The sequence below is a fragment of the Podarcis bocagei genome, assembly GCF_964188305.1.
Source record: "Podarcis bocagei genome assembly, chromosome: 9".
Taxonomy (NCBI): Eukaryota; Metazoa; Chordata; class Lepidosauria; order Squamata; family Lacertidae; genus Podarcis; species Podarcis bocagei.
The window spans coordinates 34087332-34112200 of record NC_138134.1 but is presented as its reverse complement, the minus strand read 5'-3'; the positions used below and the strand labels follow the sequence as shown (position 1 = coordinate 34112200).

Below are 24869 nucleotides of genomic sequence, written 5' to 3'. Positions count from 1 at the left end.
CTTATTACCACATGAATTGGTCTTGAGTTTCACATTATCCACCCCCCCCACCCCAGTACAGACCTTCTCATCCATTTTGAAAATATAAACCTTCCCTCTCTTTCACAAACCTTCACAGCAGCATATTCTTCATGTCCTTGTACAAGAAGACCAGCCTCTTCTTTGTGATGAAACAGATTCTTATTTGGATTGATGTGTAAGGAGTAGATTTGAGATCAGTAGGTGTAACAAGCAGGACTCCCTCATTTAAAAAGATGCTTTCAATGAATGAGTGTGGCTCAAGTCTCACAAGAGACATTAGGGAATGCAGGGCCTTCATGGTGCTGCTTTCCTATTCAAAGCACATCTCTCTGATCATAAGTCATCTTTGAAGGAAATCAATGGTCTTTGTTTCCTGACAGCTTTTCTTACTGTTCCCAGGAACCGCTTTCTATCATTTCTCAAGAGGGCATTAAAAATGTTAAGCACTCTCTCTCTCACACACAGCTTGTTTATATATTACATGCTGTACGATTTACTTACAGAAAGATTTTGGTGCCAAATTACAGCTTGGCTGCTGTGAAAACATCTCCTTTCACACCCTAGAAAATAAATGCTTCTCAGCTGCTCTGGGCAATTAATTGTTCTCAAAGATCCAGTGGAATAGAGGTGATCAAAATAAGATGGGCGAAGATTTCCTTGGCATTTGTGCCAATTTCTATGGTGACCGCATAGATTGCAAACAATAAACAGCTTACAATGCTTTTCTAAGGAGAAAACAGACTGCCTGTGTTTAGTTTTGTCAATGTGACAGAAACCTAAACTGGAGATGGGAGACTTCTGCGTTTTCACAATTCCCTAATTGCGATTTTAAAGCTTTCCTACTTCCTTGCTTTCCCCACTTCCAAGTACATTTTGAAGCAAAAAAAGAAATGGTGAATCCAACTCCAAACAAAAAACCCTTTCAAGAAAACAGAATATAGTTCACTGCTGCATTGCAGTAAGAGTGTAAAAAACCCCCAAACATTTTTGTTCTTTGTATTTTCTTCACTGCAAGACTACGCAGAGAAAGAAGTATTATGCGATTCATTGTCCAATGCTAAGAGCAGCTTGACTAAATAAACATGGTGAATTGCCCAGCAACATCCAGAGATGTCATGGTAGCACACTGGTGCAAATGTATAGCAAGAGATACAGGAAATGTAAAATGGGCTCCACAAGGAATCTTGTGATGGAATTCTGGTGTCCATAATCATAATTCATTTTTGTTGTATCCCTGGTTGTGGGAAGCAGATTCAAACTGAATTCTGGATTATAGAAATGCTTGCATTATAGTCAAATGTTCCCATTCAAAATTCAAATGCCCATACTGGAAACACTCCTGTAAGACATCCAGCAGAGTGCCTGATTTTTGTGAATATGATTTTCTTTACTTTTCATTTTGGTGCTTTGTGCTTAAAGCAGCAGGGGTCTCAAACTGAGAACCCTGGCATCAGAGCTCAGGGGCAGCTCTCCATTTTACTGTGTTGGCTTGACAGAAGAAGGAATTTATTTACTTTATTTCATACAAATTATATACCCCTTGATTGGAAAAACAACAACCACCACCCTGGCCAAAGTGATCTTGCTAGTCTGGTTTCTGCTATACTCCAGCATCACCACCTATTGGCCTATATTTATGGTCATATAAAGCTTTTGACATTGGACCACTCCTCAATATGAGTAACTTGTGAACAAACAGCTCTTAATATTGCCTGCCTGGTTATTCATGTATCTGATAAACTGCTTGTGAATTTGGTATATGTCCACCTACACTCCATAAACCCAGGCACCTTTCTCTCCCTCAGCACTGTGAATGAGCCCTGTCATTTTCAATTCCCTGAAGAGTAATTGACAAAACTCAGTCACAGAACTGTGGCAGGCCATTTAGGACAAAAAATTAAAAGATGTGTTCCCCTTCTTAAGGCTGGAGCATTTGAAAAAAAGCTTGTGGCGGGGGGAGTGCAGATTGGTTATTTGTTACTTGTTTAACTCGTTAGTAATCTAACACAAGCTAGTCTCTAGGTGACTTGTGCAATCAAGTTTAAAAAACATACAAAATTGTTAAAAATGGTCATCAGAATTTAACAAATCAATACAAAAACACCAATCTTCACAAGGGGTGAGGAGAACCTTGTCAGGAACCTTAACCCAGTTGGCTCGTATCCCATCAAATGCCTGGGAGAAGAGGAAAATCTTAACCTGGCACCAAAAAGCTGTGTTGGTGCCAGGTAGGCCTCACTGGGGAGATCATTCCACAGGCAGCGGGGCTACAACAAAAAAGGCCTTCTCCTTTGTTGCCACTCTCCAAGCCTCTCTCAGAGGGGTACCCAGAGAAGGGCCTCAGAGGGTGCCATCCTTTCTCATAATGGATTGTAGGGTGAGCTGCTGGGCAAAGAAAAAAACAGGTAACTTTCTTTGATTGAACTTACTTTCAGAAAGGAGGTTTTCATGGAACACAAGGTCTGCTGAGGGTGGGAGGGGGCAGAAAACACCCCGTCTGTGTGAACTTCCTGTAATTAACTTGTGTCTGTATCCCAGTTACTGCCAGTCAGCTAAAAAAATATCAGCATGTGCTGTTCTTAAAAATCAAGACACGGCAATTACGCATTTGTTCAGCAGAATACTCATGTTCATTACATTTGTCCTGAAATAATGAAGACAACATTAGCTTCAGTGCAAGCAGTTTCTTTGCAGCGAGGAAAATGCAGAAATTCTACATTCTGTGAACATAGGTTTGCAGTCCATAAATAGTGTTTGGCCTGAATAGCCACAGTCAGGATGGACAACAAGAAACACCCCCATCATCCCTGACTGCTGGACTTGCTGTCCGAGGTTGATGCCCAACAATATCTGGAGAGCCACAGGTAGTTGTTCACCTCTGGCCCAGGTAATTGTTGGCAATTCTCTAAGTTCAGGCTTGAATGAATACTTAACACTTTAACATTGATTACAGTTGCTTGAGCAGTAGTCGACGCGCTGCCTTAGGTTAGGAAAACCTGTTGATACATTACAGTACATTTTTTTAAATTTATCTGTTGAGCAGAAGAATGACAAAGCCACAAGTTCTCCTGGTATACTAGACTCACAGTTAACAATTCAGAAAAAAATAGGCAGACACTGGCATCTTAAAGTGCAGCCCCTGTAAGATAAGCTGACAAGCAGAGGGCAGGAACACATCTTCTAAGAAGAGACAAAAAAGCTGCATTAAGGAATCAATAGCTAGTTCACCCTTCCAAGAATGGGTTTCTGTTTTAGACTAAGCACATTCACGGAAGTCTTTAGCCTGCATCATAGGTCCTTTTGTATCTGAGATGTGATAAAATGATACTAACCCCTGGAGTAGTCAATTTGGTGCCTTCTATCATTTGTTGAACTCTAACTCCCATCAAGGGACGCGGGTGGCACTGTGGGTTAAACCACAGAGCCTAGGACTTGCCGATCAGAAGGTCGGCAGTTCGAATCCCCATGAGCTCCCGTTGCTCAGTCCCTGCTCCTGCCAACCTAGCAGTTCGAAAGCACGTCAAAGTGCAAGTAGATAAATAGGTACCACTCCAGCAGGAAGGTAAACGCCGTTTCCGTGCGCTGCTCTGGTTCGCCAGAAGCGGCTTAGTCATGCTGGCCACATGACCTGGAAGCTGTACGCTGGCTCCCTCGGCCAATAAAGCAAGATGATCGCCACAACACCAGAGTCGGCCACGACTGGACCTAATGGTCAGGGGTCCCTTTACCTTTTTAACTCCCATCAGGCCCATGGTCAATGATCAGGGATGGAGGGAGCTGTAGGTCAACAACACATGGAGAAATACCACATTGGTTCTTCCTGCACAACCTATTTAAACCATAATCCAGTGATGTAGCTCCTCAAGCCCCTTATTTGTGGAGTTACCTTCACCCTGACAGGGAAAGGGTTCTTCTTGAGCTTTTAGCCTAAGACCACATTCCAGAGCCCTGCTAAGAGCCGACAATGACACATGGAAACCCAGGAAAGAACAGCACATATGGTGAGAAGTGTTCCTTTCTGTTTTTGCTTTGCCAAGACACTGCCAAAGAACCAAGCTGCTTGGTTCAGCCTGATGATCACTATGGTTATTTTGCATACATTTTAAAGCTTTAATTTAACTGTTACAGGTGGTACTTTTGTGCACGTCATTGCTATTTAATGCCGTTTTTTAGTTCCCACCCCCTGAATACATACACCTTACAACTGAGGATAACGCCATGCACTTGATGTAGAGCAGCCTCCCACAACGTTGTGCTTTCCAGATGTTTTGGACAACAACTCCCATGAACCCTGTTCCTGTTCCAGGTGCTGTCTGGGGCTGAGGGGAGTTTGCAGTTCTAAACTTCTGGAGGGAAACAGGTTCAATTGGCTGAAGTAAATTCTTGTGCACAGAAGATTAAATTGGTTGAATCTTTAAAATGCTAGGAGACCCTTTGCTGTCTTAACCTGCTGCCATTTAGTTTATAAAGTGCTGCACAAAATAAATATAAGCTGCATGTGCCATTTGCTCCTGTTCATGTATTAATCTTGGTTTTCAGTTGCAAGCTCTCCAGGGCAGAAACTTTATCTAGTCTGAGGTTTGCATGACTCATTGCCTGTGCATATCAAATACTGAACACAGTAAGACTGTTAAGAAAAGGATTGCCTTTAAAAATAATAGGCAATAAGCAGCATCTATGCTCCTTTTGAAATTTCATTTTGCTGTTACAGTATACTGCATTTAACAGTGCAATCCTACACATGCCTACTCAGAGGTTCCACTGAGTACAAAGGGATTTACTCTCACGCTAAGTGTGTATAGGCCTGTAGTCTGTTACTGATGCACAACTATTCCAAAGCTAAAGTGCTAATTTATGGAATTCCTCCCCCCCACAAATTCCCCCCCCAAATAACATCATCTTGAAGGGATACAGAAGCTAGGAAATTCCACAAAGTAAAATGGGAAGTCTGCAGCCCAGCACTCAGTATATCCACATCCGAACTTAACAGACATGTAAATAGATGAAAGACAGGGCTTAATCTTTGGACAAGCTTAATTCTTGGACCATGTGCTATGGAAAAGACACATGGATTTAAATATGGTGACTCCAGGTTAAGTAGCTATAGTCTAATGTATAGGTCTTGTGAATAGCTGCACACAAGGAAGGTGTTCTAAGTGAATGAATGGAAGGAAGAAAAGCTGAAAGCAGAAAGGGAAAGGAGAACATTTGAGTTAATTTTCTTCTCTTTCTAACTCATCCGAGCTTTTTCTTGGGGCAAAGGTTCTGCTTAGATCTATAAATTCCTGAGTAGTGACAGCAATCAAATAGGCATCTAAGTGCTAAGACTGTACATGCAACTTGTGGCAGCTGAAGAAATCCTTTTTAACAAAAGCCCCATCTAAGACATTTGCATGGCATACTAAATAAATACACGAGGGGTGTGTGTGTGTGTGTGTGTGTGTGTGTGTGTGTGCTGGAACACCCACATTGCCATTCTTGGCATCCTCCACAAGTTGAGAGTCGGCTGCCCTGTAATTGTGGAGGCTCCTTGCAGATTTAAGAATCCCCCAGTGTTCTAAAATGTGTAGGGAGAATTCACAAGTACAAGAGGGCAGTCTCCACTCATCTCACGGAGAGTGACCAGAACAACGGGAGGTGGAGCAAGTACACTCATCCACACAGACTTGTCGCCTTTACATCTGATCCAGTAGTGTTGGATCCAGTAGGTTTCTTCTGAGATTCCTAAAAGGAGCCTCAGTGAGATCAGAAGACATTTCATGTGAACATTTAATGTACTGCTATCTTTTCCTTAGCACAGGCTGTCTATTAAAGTATATACATAATGACTCTCTGGCTACGCAAGAGTTGATCTTGTAGGAAAACTATATGCTTCTTGGTGACGTTTTGGAAGTAGAATCTGCTGGAGCTAAGCTAAGATGACCATCTGTGCTACAGTGATTGGCGCCTGTGGGCCTACGTTATAACTAATCAGATATAAACCAGATCACTATGATTGTTACATCCTGCATCCTTCAATACGTTCACATAATTTATGCAGTCAAGTTATCCTTCAGCTCAAGACTTGCCCAATACCAGGCTGCCCATAAATGCCAGTGTAGATTTACATTCATTGACTTCACAGAGGTCTAATGGCTTCTTTCCAAACATCTGAGCAAATAATTGAATTCCCCTCCAAATCATAGATTTGCAAGTGCTGTTCCCATGCTACACATTGACCTGCATTCACATTTCATTACAATTCAACAGTATTGTGCATAGGTTAGGGCAGCCTCCCGCAACCTGATGTTGTTGGACTACAACTCCCATCACCCCTAGCTAGCAAGGCCAGAGCTCAGGGATGATGGGAGTTGTAGCCCAACAACATCTGGGGACCCACAGGTTGAGAACCACTGCGTCTAGTCCCTTCATGACAAACATCACCTGTAGAACGTCCTCTCTTACCCAAGGGGCCAAGTTCTCCTTTGCATGTGGCCACCATAGCTGGGGAAGTGGGCAACTGTGCTCCAGGCTGCACTCATTGTTTGTATAAAGCTTTCTAGCTGGAGACAAATAGCCCTCTTCCAACAGAAACAAGTGGCTTAGTGTATCCTCCCCACGGAGCAACATTTGTTGGGCTCTTTCTTCCAAAGGAGCAAAAGAAGAAGGACATTTCCCCCGCTCCACCCTCCCCCACTCCACATGCTCTAAATACAAATTGCCTGCTTTCAAATGAAATAAATTCATCTGACCTTCTTCTTGCTTGCTACAAAGCGCTAGTAAATGGCATCCCACACAGATTTTCATTTGGCTAGGGAAATGCTCCCTCTTGAACAGCATTACAGAATCATGGGAGCAAAGTCACAAGAGACACGTAAGGGAGCAAGTCACAGAGAAGAAAGAGGCAAGAACCTCTTTGCTGTGTTTCATAAACTGAGAAACATTTCAATAGTAGAACAAAACAATAGTTCCGTTGACTTCAGGAGCCCTGCTCCGAAGTCAAGGGTCTTTGGGGACCCAGACTTCTAAGTCCTGTTTCCAAGCACTATACATGGATTCCAAGTACCCATCACAAGCAACGCTGACCTAAACAATTCTGAGGTAAATATTTTGTGATTTTTTTTAAAAAAAAATCTCCTGAACATTAAAATGCAATTCATATTAGTGTAATAGCAATTATTCCTTCACAAACCTCCTGACTAAACTAAGGGCCGAGCCAGACTTTCATAGCACAACTAGCAGCTACATCAAGGTTTCCTCTTTCTGCATCAGACGTGTGGTGGGACCAGATTTTTTTTCAGCAATGGAAACTTTTGCTGCTAAATGCTGCACATGCAGAGTGTAGGGAAGAGGTTCATTGGGGTTGTGGCTGGAGAGAAAATGTTAAATCTCCTGGGTTCCACAAACCCCCAGGTTCCCAACCCAAGTCGAAAAGTGGAGAATCCCATGTGTGGTATTTAAATTTAAACACAACCAGGTGTGATTGCTAGTCATGCTAAGTGGGTACATACCATACATTTAAAATAACCCCCTCCAAGAATCCAGAGAACTGTAGTTTGTTTAGGGTGCAGGGAATTGTAGCTACGAGGGGTAAATTTCACTTCCCAGCATTCTTTTTCGGAGGGGGCAGGGGAGATGCGCTTTAAATGTATGGCGTGTATTCAGCTGTAATGTCTGGTTCGACCCTCAGGAAGAAAGGGCCCAGTAATCCATACATGCAGGCTTTTGCTATGATAGTCTTTAGGTAAGGCTTATTGGCAAAAACATTATCCTTTTTGTTTTTGTTTTTAAAGAGTGCTCCACCTAATATTCTTGCTATGCATAGATTTGAAGATTGTGTCATACATGGCTTTCGTAAACAGTGCATGTGTCCATGTTGCTTCCCAGAGTTGCCTCAGGAGGGGTCGGTTCACTGGGAGGCTCTGAGACCGGCTCAGGAGGTTCTTCTGGCGCTTCGACAATTTCTTCCTCTTCCTTCTCCTTTTTAATTTCCAATTGTATACTGCCATGTGACTGGTCATCCACCCAGTCCTTTTTAGCCAACGGGTGGACCGACACTTTTATCGCAATCTTCAGCGGTGGTTCGTGCAGAGAGGAAGCATCTGAGTCAGCGGTGAAAGAGTTGCTACGCTTTAGGGAGTTGGGAATCATGTACATCTCTTCTGTCTCAGCAGTCTCTTGTCCTACAGCTGACTGCCTGACAGAGTTCTGGCCCTGTTCCTCTAGCCCCACCACCTCCATGATTTCTCCCATTATAGTCTTGCAGTTCATGATGAGAGGGGGCAGCGGGACACTCCTAGCCAGCTCTTCAATGTAGCGGGCAAACTCCATGGTCTTGAACTGCGTGACTTTGGCAAGTTCCAGGGTCTTTGCCGATGTGATGATTGGGATGCGTTTCGCAATCTCAAAAGCCTTCTGCAGCTTTTCTGCCCCTTCCGTCCGAAAGAAATCATTGATCGCTTTCTCAGTCTTCTTTAGGTGGCTGCTCATCATGCACAGCCGAGTGATGTTTAAGATCAAGACAATGGTAAATGCTACAAGACATACAATCATGTAGTAGACCCCCATATCTCCAGAGGTAAAGACAACCCTCAGAGTCACTGTGTTATTTGCTTGGCCATAGATGTTAGAAGCGACGCACAGGTATTTTCCTCGATCCTCAAATGACACACTAGTAATGTTCAGTTGCCCATTGTCAAAAATCCATTTCCCTGCTGGAAAGAACGCAAAAGTGATCAGTAAAATGCCTTTGTTTAAGCAAAGTAAGTGTCAGCAGAATATTTTTTTTTTATCACAACCATGCACCAATGCTATCTGCAAATAGCTTGGAAATAATGTTCTACAACAGTCCTATTTGGGCATTCTGCGTGCATATAGGACCATGAGAATGCAAAGACAGTGTGCTAAGCCTGTCCCCAAATGGCTATCCCTGCCGCCCTCAAACTTGGTGTGTGTGGGGGGTGATCCTCCATGAATAATGGAAGCTCCTGTCCCTGCATCACATGACCCCCACCCTCTCTCCAAAGCTGGAGAGTGGTGGGAGTGGGGTGGAGCTTACATATTTTGTCCCCACACACATATAGGGTTTACATGCAAGCAGAACACCCACATAGGTTTGGTCTCCACAATAATAATAATTGTTATATTTTATTACATTTCTATACGGGCCTAGACAATAACCCAAACATATCCTGTCAGGATTGCTATGGTTTATCTTGCTCAGTGGCTAAACTGGACTGGCTGTGTGCACATTCTGGCACAGCAAGCTGTGATCAAAATAAAGGAAGTAAGAACAACCTTTGGAACTTTTAAATTCATCTGACCTGAAGGGCATCCTGTGGTCCAAAAGCCAATGCATCCTGTGCGAGTAAATGAAATTTAAGTGGTTTTATAAGCAAGTTGAAACATGAACCAGTCTTCTAACCAAGGAACACAATTTAGCAGAGTTAGACAAGGTTAAGCCCAGTAACACAAATAGACTCAAATGCACCTAACAGAGATTTTCTCATATACATTCATTTTTAGGCAATAGGGACGTGGGTGGCGCTGTGGGTTAAACCACAGAGCCTAGGACTTGCCGATCAGAAGGTCGGCGGTTCGAATCCCCGCAACGGGGTGAGCTCCTGTTGCTTGGTCCCTGCTCCTGCCAACCTAGCAGTTCGAAAGCACACCAGTGCAAGTAGACAAATAGGTACCGCTCCGGCGGGAAGGTAAACGGCATTTCCATGTGCTGCTCTGGTTTGCCAGAAGCGGCTTAGTCATGCTGGCCACATGACCCGGAAGCTGCACACCAGCTCCCTCGGCCAATAAAGCGAGATGAGCACCGCAACCCCAGAGTCAGGGGTCCCTTTACCCTTTACCTTTACAGGCATTAAGACGCAGAACTGGGGGAAGAGAGAGGTTAAAGCAACTTCTCCCCCCTTAGGAAGCTGCTTTATACCAGGTCAGACTTTTGGTTCATCTAGCCAAGTACTGTCTCATCTGCCTGACAGGAGCTCTCTGGCAAAGGCGCTTCTCCTCACTGGTTACCCAACCTTTCAGGAATATAGGGAGCTGCCTTATACTGAGACAAAGCAACCACCTACCTAGCTCAGCATTGGCCACATCGGCAGAAACTCTCCAGGATTTCAGACAGGAGTCCTTCCCTGCTGAACCCGAAGACACCAGGATTTGAACCTGGAACCATCTACATGCAAAGTCAGTGCTCCCCCACTGAGCTGCAACACTCACCCAATGCCAGAAACCGCAACATAACTGTTTGGGTTAGAGCAACTAGATGGGGAAAGAAACTGAGAGCAGAGTGCATGAGCAGGGAGCAGATGGGCAGGGAACGCTGATGGCTTGCAGTGGCAAAGGCAAGGCCGCCCCCTGTGCCCTTGCACGTCTTGCCCTGCACACCACAGGCAGTCCTCCTGCCTGTCACAGCGAGAGGTGCTTTGCAAGTGCTTTAAATAACATCGCTGCAAATTGCAGGTCTTTTGAGCCCCAGCGGCGTCATTCAAACTCTAGCGGAATCGCTCAGAACACAAAAGCATGTGCTGTAAGCCTCCTACGCTGCTTCTGAAATTCTGTCCTCCACAGTTCAGCTTGTTCCTTCCTTTGCTTTCTTTGGGAAGAAAATGTGTAAACCCATTTCTGCTGCGCATAGTTAGCTGCACAGGAAGCGACTGCAGAAAACAAAACCTGCTTCTTGCCCAGCCAGCTGCCCCAGGGCAGTCCACAAGCAAGGCTCTTCTCCCATGGCTGCTCTGCACCAGCTGCTATTCAAGGGGATTAGGAGATTTGAACTGTTTTGTTTTTAAAAAAGGAGTTTTAATTGTATTGTTTTAGTATTGACACGGGATCCTTTAGAGCAGTGTTTCCCAACCGGTGTTCCGCGGCACACTAGTGTGCCGCGAGACGTTGCCTGGTGTGCCGCTGGAAAAATTAAAAAATTCGAAAGATAGCTTCATATCCGGAGAGGCGGCCTTCAGGCGAGTTTTAATTTTAATTTTCCTTCTCCCACTTAATGCCCCACGCTCGCCCGAGCAGCTTGCAGTCCTCGGTAACCACGGCGACCCGAGGGAGGGGAGGGAACAGGGAAGTCGAGGGCGGCGGTGAGCCGCGATGACGTCAGTGGGCCGCGCCGCCTCGCCCTGGCACGGTGTGAGAGCCCCGGCTAGTGGCGCGAGCTTCGGAATAAGTGGGATCCGCGTGCGCGAGACCGAGATCGCGGGTAAGGAGCTCAGCCCTGGGCAGGAGGAAGCGGGGCCGCGTGTGCGGGCCACATCCCCACAGAGAGCGAGCCTCCCCCGGCCCACCACTCGCATGAGGGGGCGGCGATGGCGACGGCCGGCAGCTTGCCTGCAATGCCATCCCTCGAGCAGGCGAGGAGCCCGGAGGCTACCAGATGCGAGTCCTCTTTCCCACCCTGCTCGGGAGTCCAGAGCACTTGGTCGCATTCAGGATCTAGAGTGGGGAAGCGGGGCTTGTGTCTGGGCTGGACACATTGGGCTGCCTGTGCCGCTCGACCTGCGGGGAGAAATCAGGGTGGGAGTCACGACCATGAGGCAGGGCTGCCAAGTGTGGCAGAAGAGGACACGGCCGTCGCACCTGTCCTTAGGTAGGAGCTTCTTCTGTGTCGACCTGCTGCCCTAAGTCTTGGCTTTTTTCTTGGCTTTTTGGCGGTTGGCACAGAAGGAAGGCAAGGGGGAGGGGAAAAATTGAAACTTACACTTTCGTGCGTCCCTCCCGGCGTGACGCTGCGCGCTGACGTCACGGGGCTGTAATGGTGGTGTGCCTCGAGATTTTTTTCATGAAACAAGTGTGCCTTTGCCCAAAAAAGGTTGGGAAACACTGCTTTAGAGCAGGCATGGCCAAACTTGGCCCTCCAGCTGTTTTGGGACTACAATTCCCATCACCCCTGACCACTGGTCCTGTTAGCTAGGGATGATGGGAGTTGTAGTCCCAAGACAGCTGGAGGGCCAAGTTTGGCCATGCCTGCTTTAGAGGAAGATGTGGGATCTAAATTTAATAAATAAATGAGATGGTGATGTGTCATACTCCACTTACTTCAAAATGTGGCAAGCCGGCCTTGCCCGGTCATTCTGCTGGGCAGGGCCCTGGACTTCTGCCCCAAAGTCCTGCCCTGATATAGTGCTGCTGAGCGCAGGTGCTGTAAACTGATACATATTCCTAAAAATGGTTTTCTAATCCTATCAACATGAACTGGTGCCGAAATGACATTCTATGTTCAGCTGCGCTTTATTTACTTATTGGCATTGTCACGTTGACCTCATCTTTGCTGCTGCCATCACTTTCATGGATTATTTCATTTTACTGTTTCTAAATGATGGTTTGTTATTATGTGCTTATGGTGTACAGTAGGGGTTGTGAACCATTTTTGGCCACCTTCGCCCATGACCAGTCCTCCAGGGGTTGCGTGCCATAGGTGACCATGGCCCAAAGTGGGAGAGACTCCCCACATTCTTATTTGTACACAAAGGCCACAATCTATCAAATGAACCAGCTGATGACGGGGGAAGGAGGAGAGCTGAATTCCTATCAGGGTGTTGGGTTAGGTCAAAGGATTTAAACTTCTCCACTCAACTCATGCCCCATTTGTGCCACTGTTACAAGAAATGGTGGGGGACAGAGCAAAAAATAATAATGCTTTGGGGGTCCTCATATATAGCCACCCCTAGTATACAGTACTTTACTTCATGGAAGCTGCCCTGTGAGGGAATTTGCTCAGGAAGGCAAGAGGGAAATATCTTTTAAAAGTAAATATGTAACACAATAACTGTAGCATCTCATGTTTGCACTAGACGGACCATGTGTTAGCTCCACAGTTACATACCTGTATCTTCCTTCAGCAAACGGCCGTTGGAGTTGTACCACTTGTACTCTGGCCCCGGATTACCTTGAACGTTGCAGTCAATCAAGGCACTGTAACCTTCTTTGACTATAATGTGATCAACTCTGGAGACAACCACAGGCAAAGATCCTAAGAGCATATGAGTGTGGTTTAAAGTGCTGTTCATGACATCTTCAGCAGCTGTCAAGACTGCTAGCAAGATGGAAAGGTGTATGGTAGTCCAATAGTACAAAAAGAGGTGGCAGCTGAACATGTTCATCTGTCTTCTTGTGCACTGCAGAGCAGACTTAAGGATGGGCCAGGAATCGTGTAGTGCACTGTCCTGAAGAAGCCACGGGTAATATTAACCTCGATCCATGAAATTTTAAGAGCCAAGAAAATAATACCCTGCAAAATCGGAGAAGTAATATCAGCAAATGGGAGTGAGGAACATTACTGAAAGTGGAATAATATGTTCTTAACCAGTCCAGTTATGCCAACCTGTTTACACCATGAGTAGCCAATGTGGTATCCTCCAGATGTTTCTGGACTCCAATTCCCATCAAACTCAAGCAACATGGCCAATGGTCAGGGATGATGGGAGGTGTAATCCTACAACATCTAGAGGTAATCACATAAGCACATGTGTAAAAGGCTGCTGGGGGGGGGATGCAAAAATATTTAAGCACACATGATTTTTGTGTGACAGAATGTAGCTAAGGTCATAGCTTATAACGCAGGCAGAGCCCTGAAACACATTTGAATTATTATAACCTTTTAGCAGTCAATTATCCAGCAAAAAAACCTCTCTACTGGTGATGCAATTAAGGTTTCACTAGATCCAGAATGTAAGTTGTGATCTGTTCCATTAAAGCAGTGCAATGTGGTTGATATTATTAATTGAGCAACAAATCTATCAATAGTTGAGTCATGGGGGCAGAAAAGTCCAGCAATCCTTGGAAGCAGCTGTAGCACACTAGGACTTGAGAAAATGTGCCCAGGGAGTAAATAACCATCTCTCTGCTGTTGCTGCCTCCCTGTATTAGTGTTTCAAGAAACACCAAACAGCTGATGTCCAGAGCAAGTGCTGTAAGGACCAGGAGTCTTTTCTTTCCTCCTTGACTGAGAATTGCCCACCAAAGGGAATGGTCTGCAAAAAGCTTCTGCAGAAATTAGGGTAGCCCAGTAGCTTCAAATGGTTAACAAGTCCGTGGCTGGTGAGGATTTTCACAGCCCTCAGTTGTAATCCTTCCCTTGATTGTGTCATGTAATGAAGAGAAGAAAGCATTATGGAAGCAAAATGTTGTCACACTCCCATTAATCCCAACACAACAAAGCAATGCTTGGCCACCTCTTTATGTGGTACTGTGCCCTGCAAATTAATTAATGCAACCCTTTATAATGACATAGGAGGCTCTAAATTTCATGAAGACATGTTTTAAGAGTATCCAAACCAATGTACTTCTAAACAAGATTATCATATGCAACCTACAGATTTTGGCTTGGAAGGAAAGGCAAAACATTAGGATTTACTGATGCAGCACACAGAGGTGGAAGAAGGTGGTGCGGTGGGGGTGGTTCGCCACAGGTGTCATCACTGAGGGGGGTGACATTTGGCCACGACTCCCAAGTTGGGGGAGGCTTGGGAGTCGTGGTTGCTTCTGGGGGGGGGGAGCCTCCCCTGAGCTGTCAAAAGGAAGAGGGAAGGGAGGAAGGCTGCTGGCAAAGTGGCCCAGCTCCCTTCCCTTGCCCCCGCCCAGGAAGCAGCCCACCATGGGTGGCTCGCTCCATCCCTCATGGACAGGTCGCTCTGCCCCCATGGGCGTCTCACCCCCTGGGATGCTCGCCCCACCCTCATGGCCCCGCCCCCGGGTGTACAGCATGTGCTGCGCTTCTGGCAACACATTGGGTTCAAAAGTTCACTGGTTAATGTGCAGTCTCAACGATGTGAACTCAAGGCAATGACAGGCTAGAAAGGGTGATCGATAAGTCCCACTCATTGGTAGCTGTGATCTCTCTGGCTTTTCACAGTTTTTATATGAGCAAGCAATTGTCTCCAACTCTATGAGCCATTTATAGTTGAACAACATCACCTCTGGGATCTCTCCATCCCCATCCTTTTCACTAGCGCTAGCTGAATTATAGGCACTGAAACACACTCAACTTATATACTGTGGCAGCATCTTCAAAGCACCGCACCCACCTGAAAGTTACTACGCCAAAATGCATGTGTGCATACCTTCTCTCACAATAAAATCTCTTTCTTCCCCTCTCCCAACTTCCCAACCTGCAGCAAGCAGAAAAAGGAATATAGTATGATCTGATGTAGTACAACCCTATGCATTATTCAAAAGAAAGATCTACTGTCTTCAAGGGAACTTGCTTCCTAGCGAGAGTGTAGAGCCTTAGACACAGCCTAACAGTGTAACCCTCTTCATGTTTACTTGGAAGTAAGTCCCATTCTGTTCAATGGGGATCACTCATTAGTAAGCGTTCTTAGGAAATGCGGAGAACTGGTTAGGGGAAAATGAGAAACTCTGTCCATTCATTCCTACCTAGGAACGTAACTTACTTCTGAATAGACATGCATAGGATTATATTAGGCAGGGCCCTTTCCACCCCCAGTCTTACCAATCAGGAACAGCAGGGTTTGTTTGTTTTGTCTCATTTGTCCCCCCCCCCCACTCCATGATGGAATACAAAAGGTACTGTATGTTTATCATAGGAAAATTGGCAGGTATATTCAAATCAAGGCTAAAGTTACCCAGGTACATATTATTTCATGTGCAGATAGCACTTCTCTTAGCAGTTGGCATGAGTGCATTCTTTGCAAACAAATCTGTTTTGTGATACTTATTACCATACACTGGACCTGCAGTCAAATTTGCTTGCTTTGAAGCCACATCACTCTGCCACATCTACAAATCACATGTTGTAATGTGCAAATGAAGCATTTAATCACTCCAATACCAGTTCTGAGTGGAGTGTAGATGTAATAACTTCTCTCATAGCAATCTGTTTCAGGCACATCATTAATTTTGGGGAAAGGACTGTATAATCATTTCTTTCATCTGCTCACAGATTCAAGTAATTTTAGTTATACCTATAGATATGGGCTGGAAAATCACAACCCAACAAATGCAACAGCACAACAAAAGTAAATTTGGATTTAAAATGAGTGATACTCTTATTTCTTTCTTATGAGCTTGTGAAGTCAAAACAGTTTCTGCTTTCCATGTTTATTGGGACATTTTTTGTCCTTGGTATTACATTTGTATAAGTTCCACCCTAGAACATTTACAGTGTAATTATGTAGGCTTGCATACGTCAGGTAAATTCCTGACATGTGCTGGTTTTCGGGTGTAAAAATGGCGTAAGAGGGGAATTTTGCCAAATCATAAAAATGTCAATGAGACTTACTCTCAAGAAAGTGGGATTGGGATTGCAGCCTTCACGTGATACTGCATTTCCTTATCAGCAGGGATTTGAATCTCTGCAGGACGGGGTATAGCCTAGCTGTGGGGAAAACCAAGCTGCTGTTAGCCTTCTTTAGAAGCAAATAAACTGAGGAACACCAAACCTACAACACACACCCAGTCTGGAAGCACCCTTAAAACACAAGTATCAGAGAGCTGCATAATTACGAAATAGCACAATGGAGAACCTACAAGCAGCAAGAACATTTTTAACAATTAAGTAAAAGTGGCATGGGAACAGGAAGAAGGCTGTGTTTGCTTTTCACAAGCAATGCCACAGGCACTGTGCATAAGTGCTTATGATACTTGCACAGCCACATTCCATGCAGCAATTGAAAAGCAATGAATGATTGCAATAATTGGCAGAGGAGTTGCATTTCGACAAGTTTTTCCAGCCAAATGAAAAGGTCTCTGTCTTATGTTATGCATTTCAAACCCTATTTGCAGTTGTTCTTTGTATTGTTTTTAAACATATGTTTGCGGTTTTTATATGCTTGCAAATCACCTTGAGACAGATCTGTAAAAGGCGATTCATGAATTAATTATTAGTGCTACCATCATGATTAATAATAATTTCCCAATTTATAAAGTATTGAACTTTGAATATGGACTCTCCTTGAGAATAGAAAATGTGCAAAAAGCCACCATCTTCCATCTCTCTAGGTATCTGCTCACTTGAGGAGTAGCAAGTACCAATGAAGTTAGCCAAGCTATCTTAGTTTTTTCTTTGTGCATGGCCCCAGCAAAATTTTTCTTTGACTTGTAAATGCCTTCAGAATATGGATCGTAACAACAGGTCTTGAAACCAGAAGGTGTCACCTTCATTTTCTTTTAAAGAGCACAACTTGGAATATCCTTTGGCTACTATCAATGGGCAGAGCAATCTAGTATGAGTAGGGGAGGGAGAATTTGTGGTAGTAAAGGAGGTAGCCTGAGGGGAAAGAGGTATTCCAGCTGTAGGGCTTTCATCTCTCCCCAGCCCCACCTGGGGGCAATCTTGGGGGAACAGGGGAAGGAACACTGCAAAATCCCATGGCTCCCGGGATGCCTTCTTAGTGACCACAGGATTGTGCCCTAAATGTCATCACACATTACATTCCAACATTAATCATCCTCAAAAGGAGACCCACTGAAATTAAAGAACTTAAGTAACATGTCTACTGATTTTGATGGATCTACTCTGAGCATGATTAATGCTGGATATCACCTATATGAATTGGTTATGAATTGGATTATGGATGCAAAATCACTTTCGTGTTTGAATTTCCAATAAAATTATAACGCTCAAGGCACGGATAAGGGGGGGGTGACTCTCAGCCCAATCCGTGCATTCCAGGTGGGTTCATATGGGAGCAGCAATCTTTGAATCCCCTAGGTCTCAAGCGTCTCTCTAGATATTGTTGACCTCCAACTTCCATCAGCCCCAGACAACATAGCCAATGGTCAGACATGATGAGAGCTGCTGTCCGGAAACATTACTGGGGGGCGGGGATTCAGAAGCATGAGAGATTCCCACATCTGCAGTCCCCAGAGTTTTATATAGCATCTGAATCAATGCTAAGGCTGAAATAAAAAAGAAAGAGAAGAAAAGAGTAAAGTTCTTCCACAAAGAAACATACTTTTTCTGCATGAAAATGGTTTAGTGGATTTTTTGTGTTGAAATTTATCTGCATGCCTTTTAAACAATATTGCCCTGCTGGTAAAAATCTGGTAAACAGAAACAACACTGTGCAGCTGAGGTGAAGATTTTATATATATATATATATATATGCAGGTTTTGGTGTCTTCGGGTGTCTTCCCGTGTAAGAGTTGGGGTGTCTAGGCGACGTTTCGACGAGGTCTCACTCGTCATCTTCAGGCTGGTGCTTTCGGCTTCTTGTTACTAGAACAGAGCAGGATCTCAGTGTTTGAGTTCCTATAAATACTGTTGAGGGGGTGTGGTGTATAGCCTCCAACGTTCTGGGGAGAGAGGGAGTTCCCAGGTTAGTGTGCCTTTTCTTCTTTTGTTCCTTAATTACTTGAGGGATATCTTGAGTGATTTCTTGAGTGATATTCTGAGTACCACTTAGGAGGGTCATTAGGTGTGGATTAGTTGCTAAAGCTTTCGTGTCTTGACCTCTTGAGCTTGTGAAAAGTTTTTCTGAGAAGATGGCTGTACTGCACTTAGTTGTGCTCTGGCTTGGCTTCGTGTATAGGGGCGAGCTGTGGTTTTGTGCCCTGTGCCAGCCAGATCTGTGTAGGGATTGCAGGGGGGTGCAGCATCCGGAGGTGCCACTATGGTTTGGCTACTGGATGGTGTCTGTACTTTATCTGTGGAGAGGGTCTGGGTTTGGGTCTGGTGTGGTTGATTGGAGATGGCGTTCTGTGTGTCTCTGGTTCTGGTGTCGGTTTTTGTGGGGAGGGCTAATTTCCAGATGTCTGGCAGGCGGGACGTGTCGTCACGCTTGTTCATGTTGTGAGGGTGTTTCTCTATCTCGATGGCTTCCATGATTATTCTCTTGTGGTGATGTTCCATGTTAAAGAGCAATTTGGAATCTGCAAAATTAATTTCGTGTCCTGTTTCTTTCATGTGTTGGTAAAGAGAGGAAGTTTTTTCTTCTTTTTTGACTGCATTCTTGTGTTCTGCGATACGTGCATTTATTCGTCTGTTTGTTTGTCCAATGTACGTGGCTGGGCAGACTTTGCAGGGTATTTCATAGACCCCTTGGTTTTCTAACTGGATTTTATCTTTTGGGTTTCTGAGGATATTGGCTATTTTTTGGTTGGTGCAAAAGGCTGTTTTGATATTGTGTTTATGGAGGATTTTGCTAATTTTATCTGTAGTGCCCTTGATATAAGGAAGGAGGGCCATGCCATTGTTTTCTTCTGTGTCTTGGTTTTTGGGGGGTGTTTCTTTTTGGATTAGCTTCGTAACCCTGTTTTGTTGGTATCCGTTGGCGATTAACACATTTGAGAGATTCTGTAACTCAGTTGTCAAGTGGTCCTTGTCAGCCAGGCGTTTGGTTCTGGAGATGAGAGTCTTGGCTACGGAGTTTATTTGTGCAGGGTGGTGGTGTGATTGTGCATGTAAGTAGCGGTTGGTGTGTGTTTTTTTCCGGTAGATAGTGTGTCCTAGGGAGCCATCAGGTTTTTTGTAGATTAGGACGTCAAGGAAGGGAAGTTGGTTGTTGGCTTCTATTTCCATAGTGAATTGTATTTTGGGGTGTAGGCTGTTGAGATGTGTGAGGAAGCTATCTAGTTTTTCCTTCCCGTGTGGCCAAATTACAAAGGTGTCGTCAACATATCTGAGCCAAAGTTTGGGTTTGTGTTCTGACTTGTCTAAAGCATTGGTTTCAAAGTGTTCCATGTACAGATTTGCGATGACCGGTGAGAGGGGTGATCCCATAGGTGCTCCTTCTATCTGTTTATATCTTTGTCCATTGTGGATGAAGTACGTGTTGGTTAGGCAGTGGTTGGTCAGGTCCAGGATGTATTCGGGGGGATTGTATTTGTTTTGAATGGCTGTCAAGGCTTCATTAATGGGCACTTGTGTGAAGAGAGATACAACATCGAAGCTCACAAGTAGGTCGTCGGGATGTAGGTTTTGCTTCTTTATTGTTTCTATGAACTGGAAGGAGTTTGTAACGTGTGAAGCGATAGATTCTGCATAGGGCTGAAGTTGCTTAGCGAGAAATTTAGCGAGATTTTGTAGAGGTGAGCCTATGGAGCTGACTATTGGTCTGAGTGGTGTTCCTTCTTTGTGTATCTTGGGGAGACCGTAGAGTTTGGGGCATCTGGATGATTTTTCTCTGGGGATGATTCTTAGCTGGATTTCTTCACTGATAGGAGAGGCTTTTATTTTGGATTTGGTGGTTTTTTCCAGATAGGTGGTGGGATCTGTTTTTATAGGTTGGTAGGTAGGGTCTTGGAGTAGATTTGATAGTTTTGCTTGGTAGTCCGATGTGTTCATCACAACAGTGGCATTACCTTTGTCTGCTGGGAGAATGATTATGTTGTTGTCTTTCCTCAGGTTGGTGAGTGCTTTCTGTTCTTCTTTGTGTAAATTGCTTCTGGGTGGTTTGCTGGAGCAGAGGATGTTGGTGACTTCAAGTCTGATTTTATTGGCTTCATCTGGGTTGATTTTGGTTAGGCTAGCTTCGACTCCGCATATGATGTTTTCCGTGGGGATGCGTCTCGGGGCGACTGCAAAGTTGAAACCTTTGGAGAGTACTTTGGTTTCAGTTGAGGTGAGGATCCTGTCTGATATGTTATGTACTGTTTGTTTCATGGGTTGTTGTGGAGGGTGGCTGGGCTTCTGGCGTTTCTCTAGTTTGTGGAGTTTGTTGGTGTGTGTGTCTGTCTTATGTGAGGACTCTGTTTCAGCTCTCCAAACGGCTAGTTGTTTGCATTTGTCCCAGAGTGCAGGGTGGATTTTGTTACAGAGTTTGAGGTGAAGAGTGAGCAGATCTTTGTTGGTTTGGTTTAGTAGGTATCTTTTCTTATGAAGTTCGTTTCTGATTAGGGATAGTTCAGTTCGTTTCAGGATCCTTTCGGTAGCTGGGGTTTTAGAGTGGAATTTAAGTTGGAAGCATGTGGGAATTAAGTTGTTGTCTCGGCAGTTGCGTAGGAACAAGAGATCACATAAGATGGTGGCTCTTCGGATTTCTAGTTTCTCGTAGGTTCTTGTCAGCTGGAAGGTTTCCTCCCCGTAGAGGTGAGATATTTGCTTTCGTAGATTTTCACGGGTACAGGAATGCAGGTTTTGGTGTCTTCGGGTGTCTTCCCGTGTAAGAGTTGGGGTGTCTAGGCGACGTTTCGACGAGGTCTCACTCGTCATCTTCAGGCTGGTGCTTTCGGCTTCTTGTTACTAGAACAGAGCAGGATCTCAGTGTTTGAGTTCCTATAAATACTGTTGAGGGGGTGTGGTGTATAGCCTCCAACGTTCTGGGGAGAGAGGGAGTTCCCAGGTTAGTGTGCCTTTTCTTCTTTTGTTCCTTAATTACTTGAGGGATATCTTGAGTGATTTCTTGAGTGATATTCTGAGTACCACTTAGGAGGGTCATTAGGTGTGGATTAGTTGCTAAAGCTTTCGTGTCTTGACCTCTTGAGCTTGTGAAAAGTTTTTCTGAGAAGATGGCTGTACTGCACTTAGTTGTGCTCTGCACCAACCAAAAAATAGCCAATATCCTCAGAAACCCAAAAGATAAAATCCAGTTAGAAAACCAAGGGGTCTATGAAATACCCTGCAAAGTCTGCCCAGCCACGTACATTGGACAAACAAACAGACGAATAAATGCACGTATCGCAGAACACAAGAATGCAGTCAAAAAAGAAGAAAAAACTTCCTCTCTTTACCAACACATGAAAGAAACAGGACACGAAATTAATTTTGCAGATTCCAAATTGCTCTTTAACATGGAACATCACCACAAGAGAATAATCATGGAAGCCATCGAGATAGAGAAACACCCTCACAACATGAACAAGCGTGACGACACGTCCCGCCTGCCAGACATCTGGAAATTAGCCCTCCCCACAAAAACCGACACCAGAACCAGAGACACACAGAACGCCATCTCCAATCAACCACACCAGACCCAAACCCAGACCCTCTCCACAGATAAAGTACAGACACCATCCAGTAGCCAAACCATAGTGGCACCTCCGGATGCTGCACCCCCCTGCAATCCCTACACAGATCTGGCTGGCACAGGGCACAAAACCACAGCTCGCCCCTATACACGAAGCCAAGCCAGAGCACAACTAAGTGCAGTACAGCCATCTTCTCAGAAAAACTTTTCACAAGCTCAAGAGGTCAAGACACGAAAGCTTTAGCAACTAATCCACACCTAATGACCCTCCTAAGTGGTACTCAGAATATCACTCAAGAAATCACTCAAGATATCCCTCAAGTAATTAAGGAACAAAAGAAGAAAAGGCACACTAACCTGGGAACTCCCTCTCTCCCCAGAACGTTGGAGGCTATACACCACACCCCCTCAACAGTATTTATAGGAACTCAAACACTGAGATCCTGCTCTGTTCTAGTAACAAGAAGCCGAAAGCACCAGCCTGAAGATGACGAGTGAGACCTCGTCGAAACGTCGCCTAGACACCCCAACTCTTACACGGGAAGACACCCGAAGACACCAAAACCTGCATTCCTGTACCCGTGAAAATCTACGAAAGCATATATATATATATATATATATATATATATATATATATATATATATATATATATATATATATAAATATTTTTTGATGAAGGTCTTTTTTTTTTTAAAAAAAAGTTCACTTAGTTCCTTGCTTGGTTGATTTCATCTATTCTTTAGAGGAGTTCTGAGGGGCTTGTGAATACGACAGCTGCATAAATCATCTGGATTTATTTAGAAGCCCTGTTTATTTATGAGGGCGGGCAAGTCACTCTCTGCAGCTTGGTACACAAAGCTATTATTCCAGAAACAGCTGTATCTCTTTATTAGATATTTGTTTAACTCATTACAAGAATACCCCAGGCAATGACTTTGAGTACAGCTGCTTCTTCAAAGCTGCAGTGCATGTGGAATATATACATGTTAACACCACATATGTATCAGGCAGTTAAATCCCTCTTATTGTTAAGAATGAAGGAGAGAAATGCAAAATCAGGACTCTTAGGCTAATTCTCCCCATCTTCTGCCTGCAGCCTCCCTGCCATACCACTTGCCTCTCTCCCCCCCCCCCATTTAACTGTTTCCAGTGTTTAATTTCCAAAAAAAGATCTGCTAGGGCTCAGGGCTCTGTTTATGGAAGCCATCCCGTGATCTGGAAGCCATTGCCCCTAATCCCTGATATGCAGGGGAAACTGTTTGCAGCCACTCAGTGGTTAGAGAAATACAATCTGCACCTGCTAGGAAACTCTTTCATCTATTCCTATTTCATATGCTTCCTATGGCTCAGCAATGCGCAGGCAACAACACCCTTCTGTTTTCCAGTGTGCGTAATGAATCAGCCATTAGTCAGAGACAGGACTAAGGAGCAAATCTAATTTTGTGTGCTTGTCCTCCTTGCTTCCTTTCCTAAAACAGAAGCAGAAGCAAGATCCAAACATGGAAAGTGGTACATTTTATTGCGTTCCAGGTGTCCAAAAGGGCTTGACTTGTTACAGGACAATAGTGCATTGCTAAATTGTAGATCGTGCTTTAGGACGTGTATGCAAACTTATATCCCTTTATGTATACGGGTGTCTAGAGACTTTGGTAGATCTCATAGGATTTGCTAGAGCCATATCAAAATCAGTGTTGGAATAAGGCAAGCAGTATATTCTGGTGAGCTGTTGGACCAGGCCCTCCTCTAGAACAGGAGTAGGGAAACATTTTCAGCCCAGTGTCCAAATCCTTTTCAAGTCAGCCTTCCAGGGGGCCACATGAAAGTGGTGCAAGGGCCAGATGCGAAAGTGGGAGGAGCAAGACATATGAATTTTACCTTTGTATGGTGAGTTAGTTTCTTCACACTTACACTTCCCTCCCGCCAGTCAAAAAAGAAACAAGGTCAGAGTGCAAGGACACACTACAGACAGGCAAAAACACGTAAGAAGAAGGTGCAAAGCAGCTCTGGTGATGGGTGTGGCCTGAGAGAGTCCCCATATACAGAGTGTATTCCAGGGGAAACCCTATAGTTTGCGATGTGAAATACAGAAAGAGAAAGACTCTCTCTCTTGAGAATGAGTCCCAAAGTTCCTTACCTCCTGCATAGGCAAGAAGAATCAACAGGGCATGGAAACAAAAAAGTCAGCAAGAGGGAGAAGAACCGTAAAAAATCAGGGATATTGAGGTTTCACGGTTCCTTGATAAGATTTATAGGTCCTGTTGGCCTCTGATCTTTAGAGTGTATGGAGGAACCAACACAAGATTCTAGGGACAGCAAACAGTGTCTAGAATTTAGAAAGTCTAGAAAGTAATTTCGTTGTCCCCGAGAGGGGGCAATGACAATAAAGATATTATTATTATTAGAAAGTATTTGTCATTCCTGCATTATTACTATACATACTTGCTATTAACTCATGTCTGGCTATAGATACCTAAACTTAAGGAGCTTAAACAAAGGAAACAAACAAAGAACTAAAGGACACCAATCCATCCAATTTTTCAGAACAGCTATGTGGTTGGAGGAGACCTGCTTGTGTAACGAGGTGTTTGGGCTCAGAAGTACTATCGACAGTCCCAGCTTAGTGATAATTTGCAATGGGTTTTACCTTGAGGCCATCTCTCCAAGTCCTCTGCCACTACTTCCCTTTCTCAAAAGCTTACCAGGGAGCAACAACAGAGGGAGCAGCTTTGTGGTAGAGCTCCTGTTAAGTTGTTGCTGCAGCTGGAATTATAGGGCAGTATTCAACTGAATAATTGTGTGAGTGGAACAACTTCCACAACAGGACCCTGCCCCCATGACAATCCCAAATCTGATCCAGAGTGTTGGGGAATCTGCCAGAACAGAATTAGGGGGTGCTGGTGGCATAGCTGTCAATGTTTCCCTTTTTTATAGGGAAATTCCCTTATTCCCAATAGTATTCCTCGCAAGGAAAGGGAAAAGTTGACAGC

The 24869-nt window shown here is 44.4% G+C and overlaps 1 protein-coding gene across 2 annotated transcripts in view; it reads right to left on the bottom strand.

Annotated features, from left to right (window-relative positions):
• Positions 1 to 2628: 2628 nt before the first annotated feature.
• MFAP3L (microfibril associated protein 3 like) overlaps positions 2629 to 24869 on the bottom strand; it is a 34296-nt gene continuing 12055 nt past the window's right edge. The window contains exons 2-4 of one of the 2 annotated variants that reach the window (XM_081209193.1): positions 13337 to 13456; positions 12839 to 13243; positions 2629 to 8714 (exon numbers count right to left, since the gene is read on the bottom strand). In XM_081209193.1, the coding sequence (XP_081065319.1) occupies positions 7840 to 8714; positions 12839 to 13115 (1152 nt within the window). In that variant the 5' untranslated portion in view covers positions 13116 to 13243; positions 13337 to 13456 and the 3' untranslated portion in view covers positions 2629 to 7839. Of the gene's footprint in view, positions 8715 to 12838; positions 13244 to 13336; positions 13457 to 24869 lie in introns of those variants that run through there. The other variant, XR_014011820.1, reaches the window with a different exon arrangement.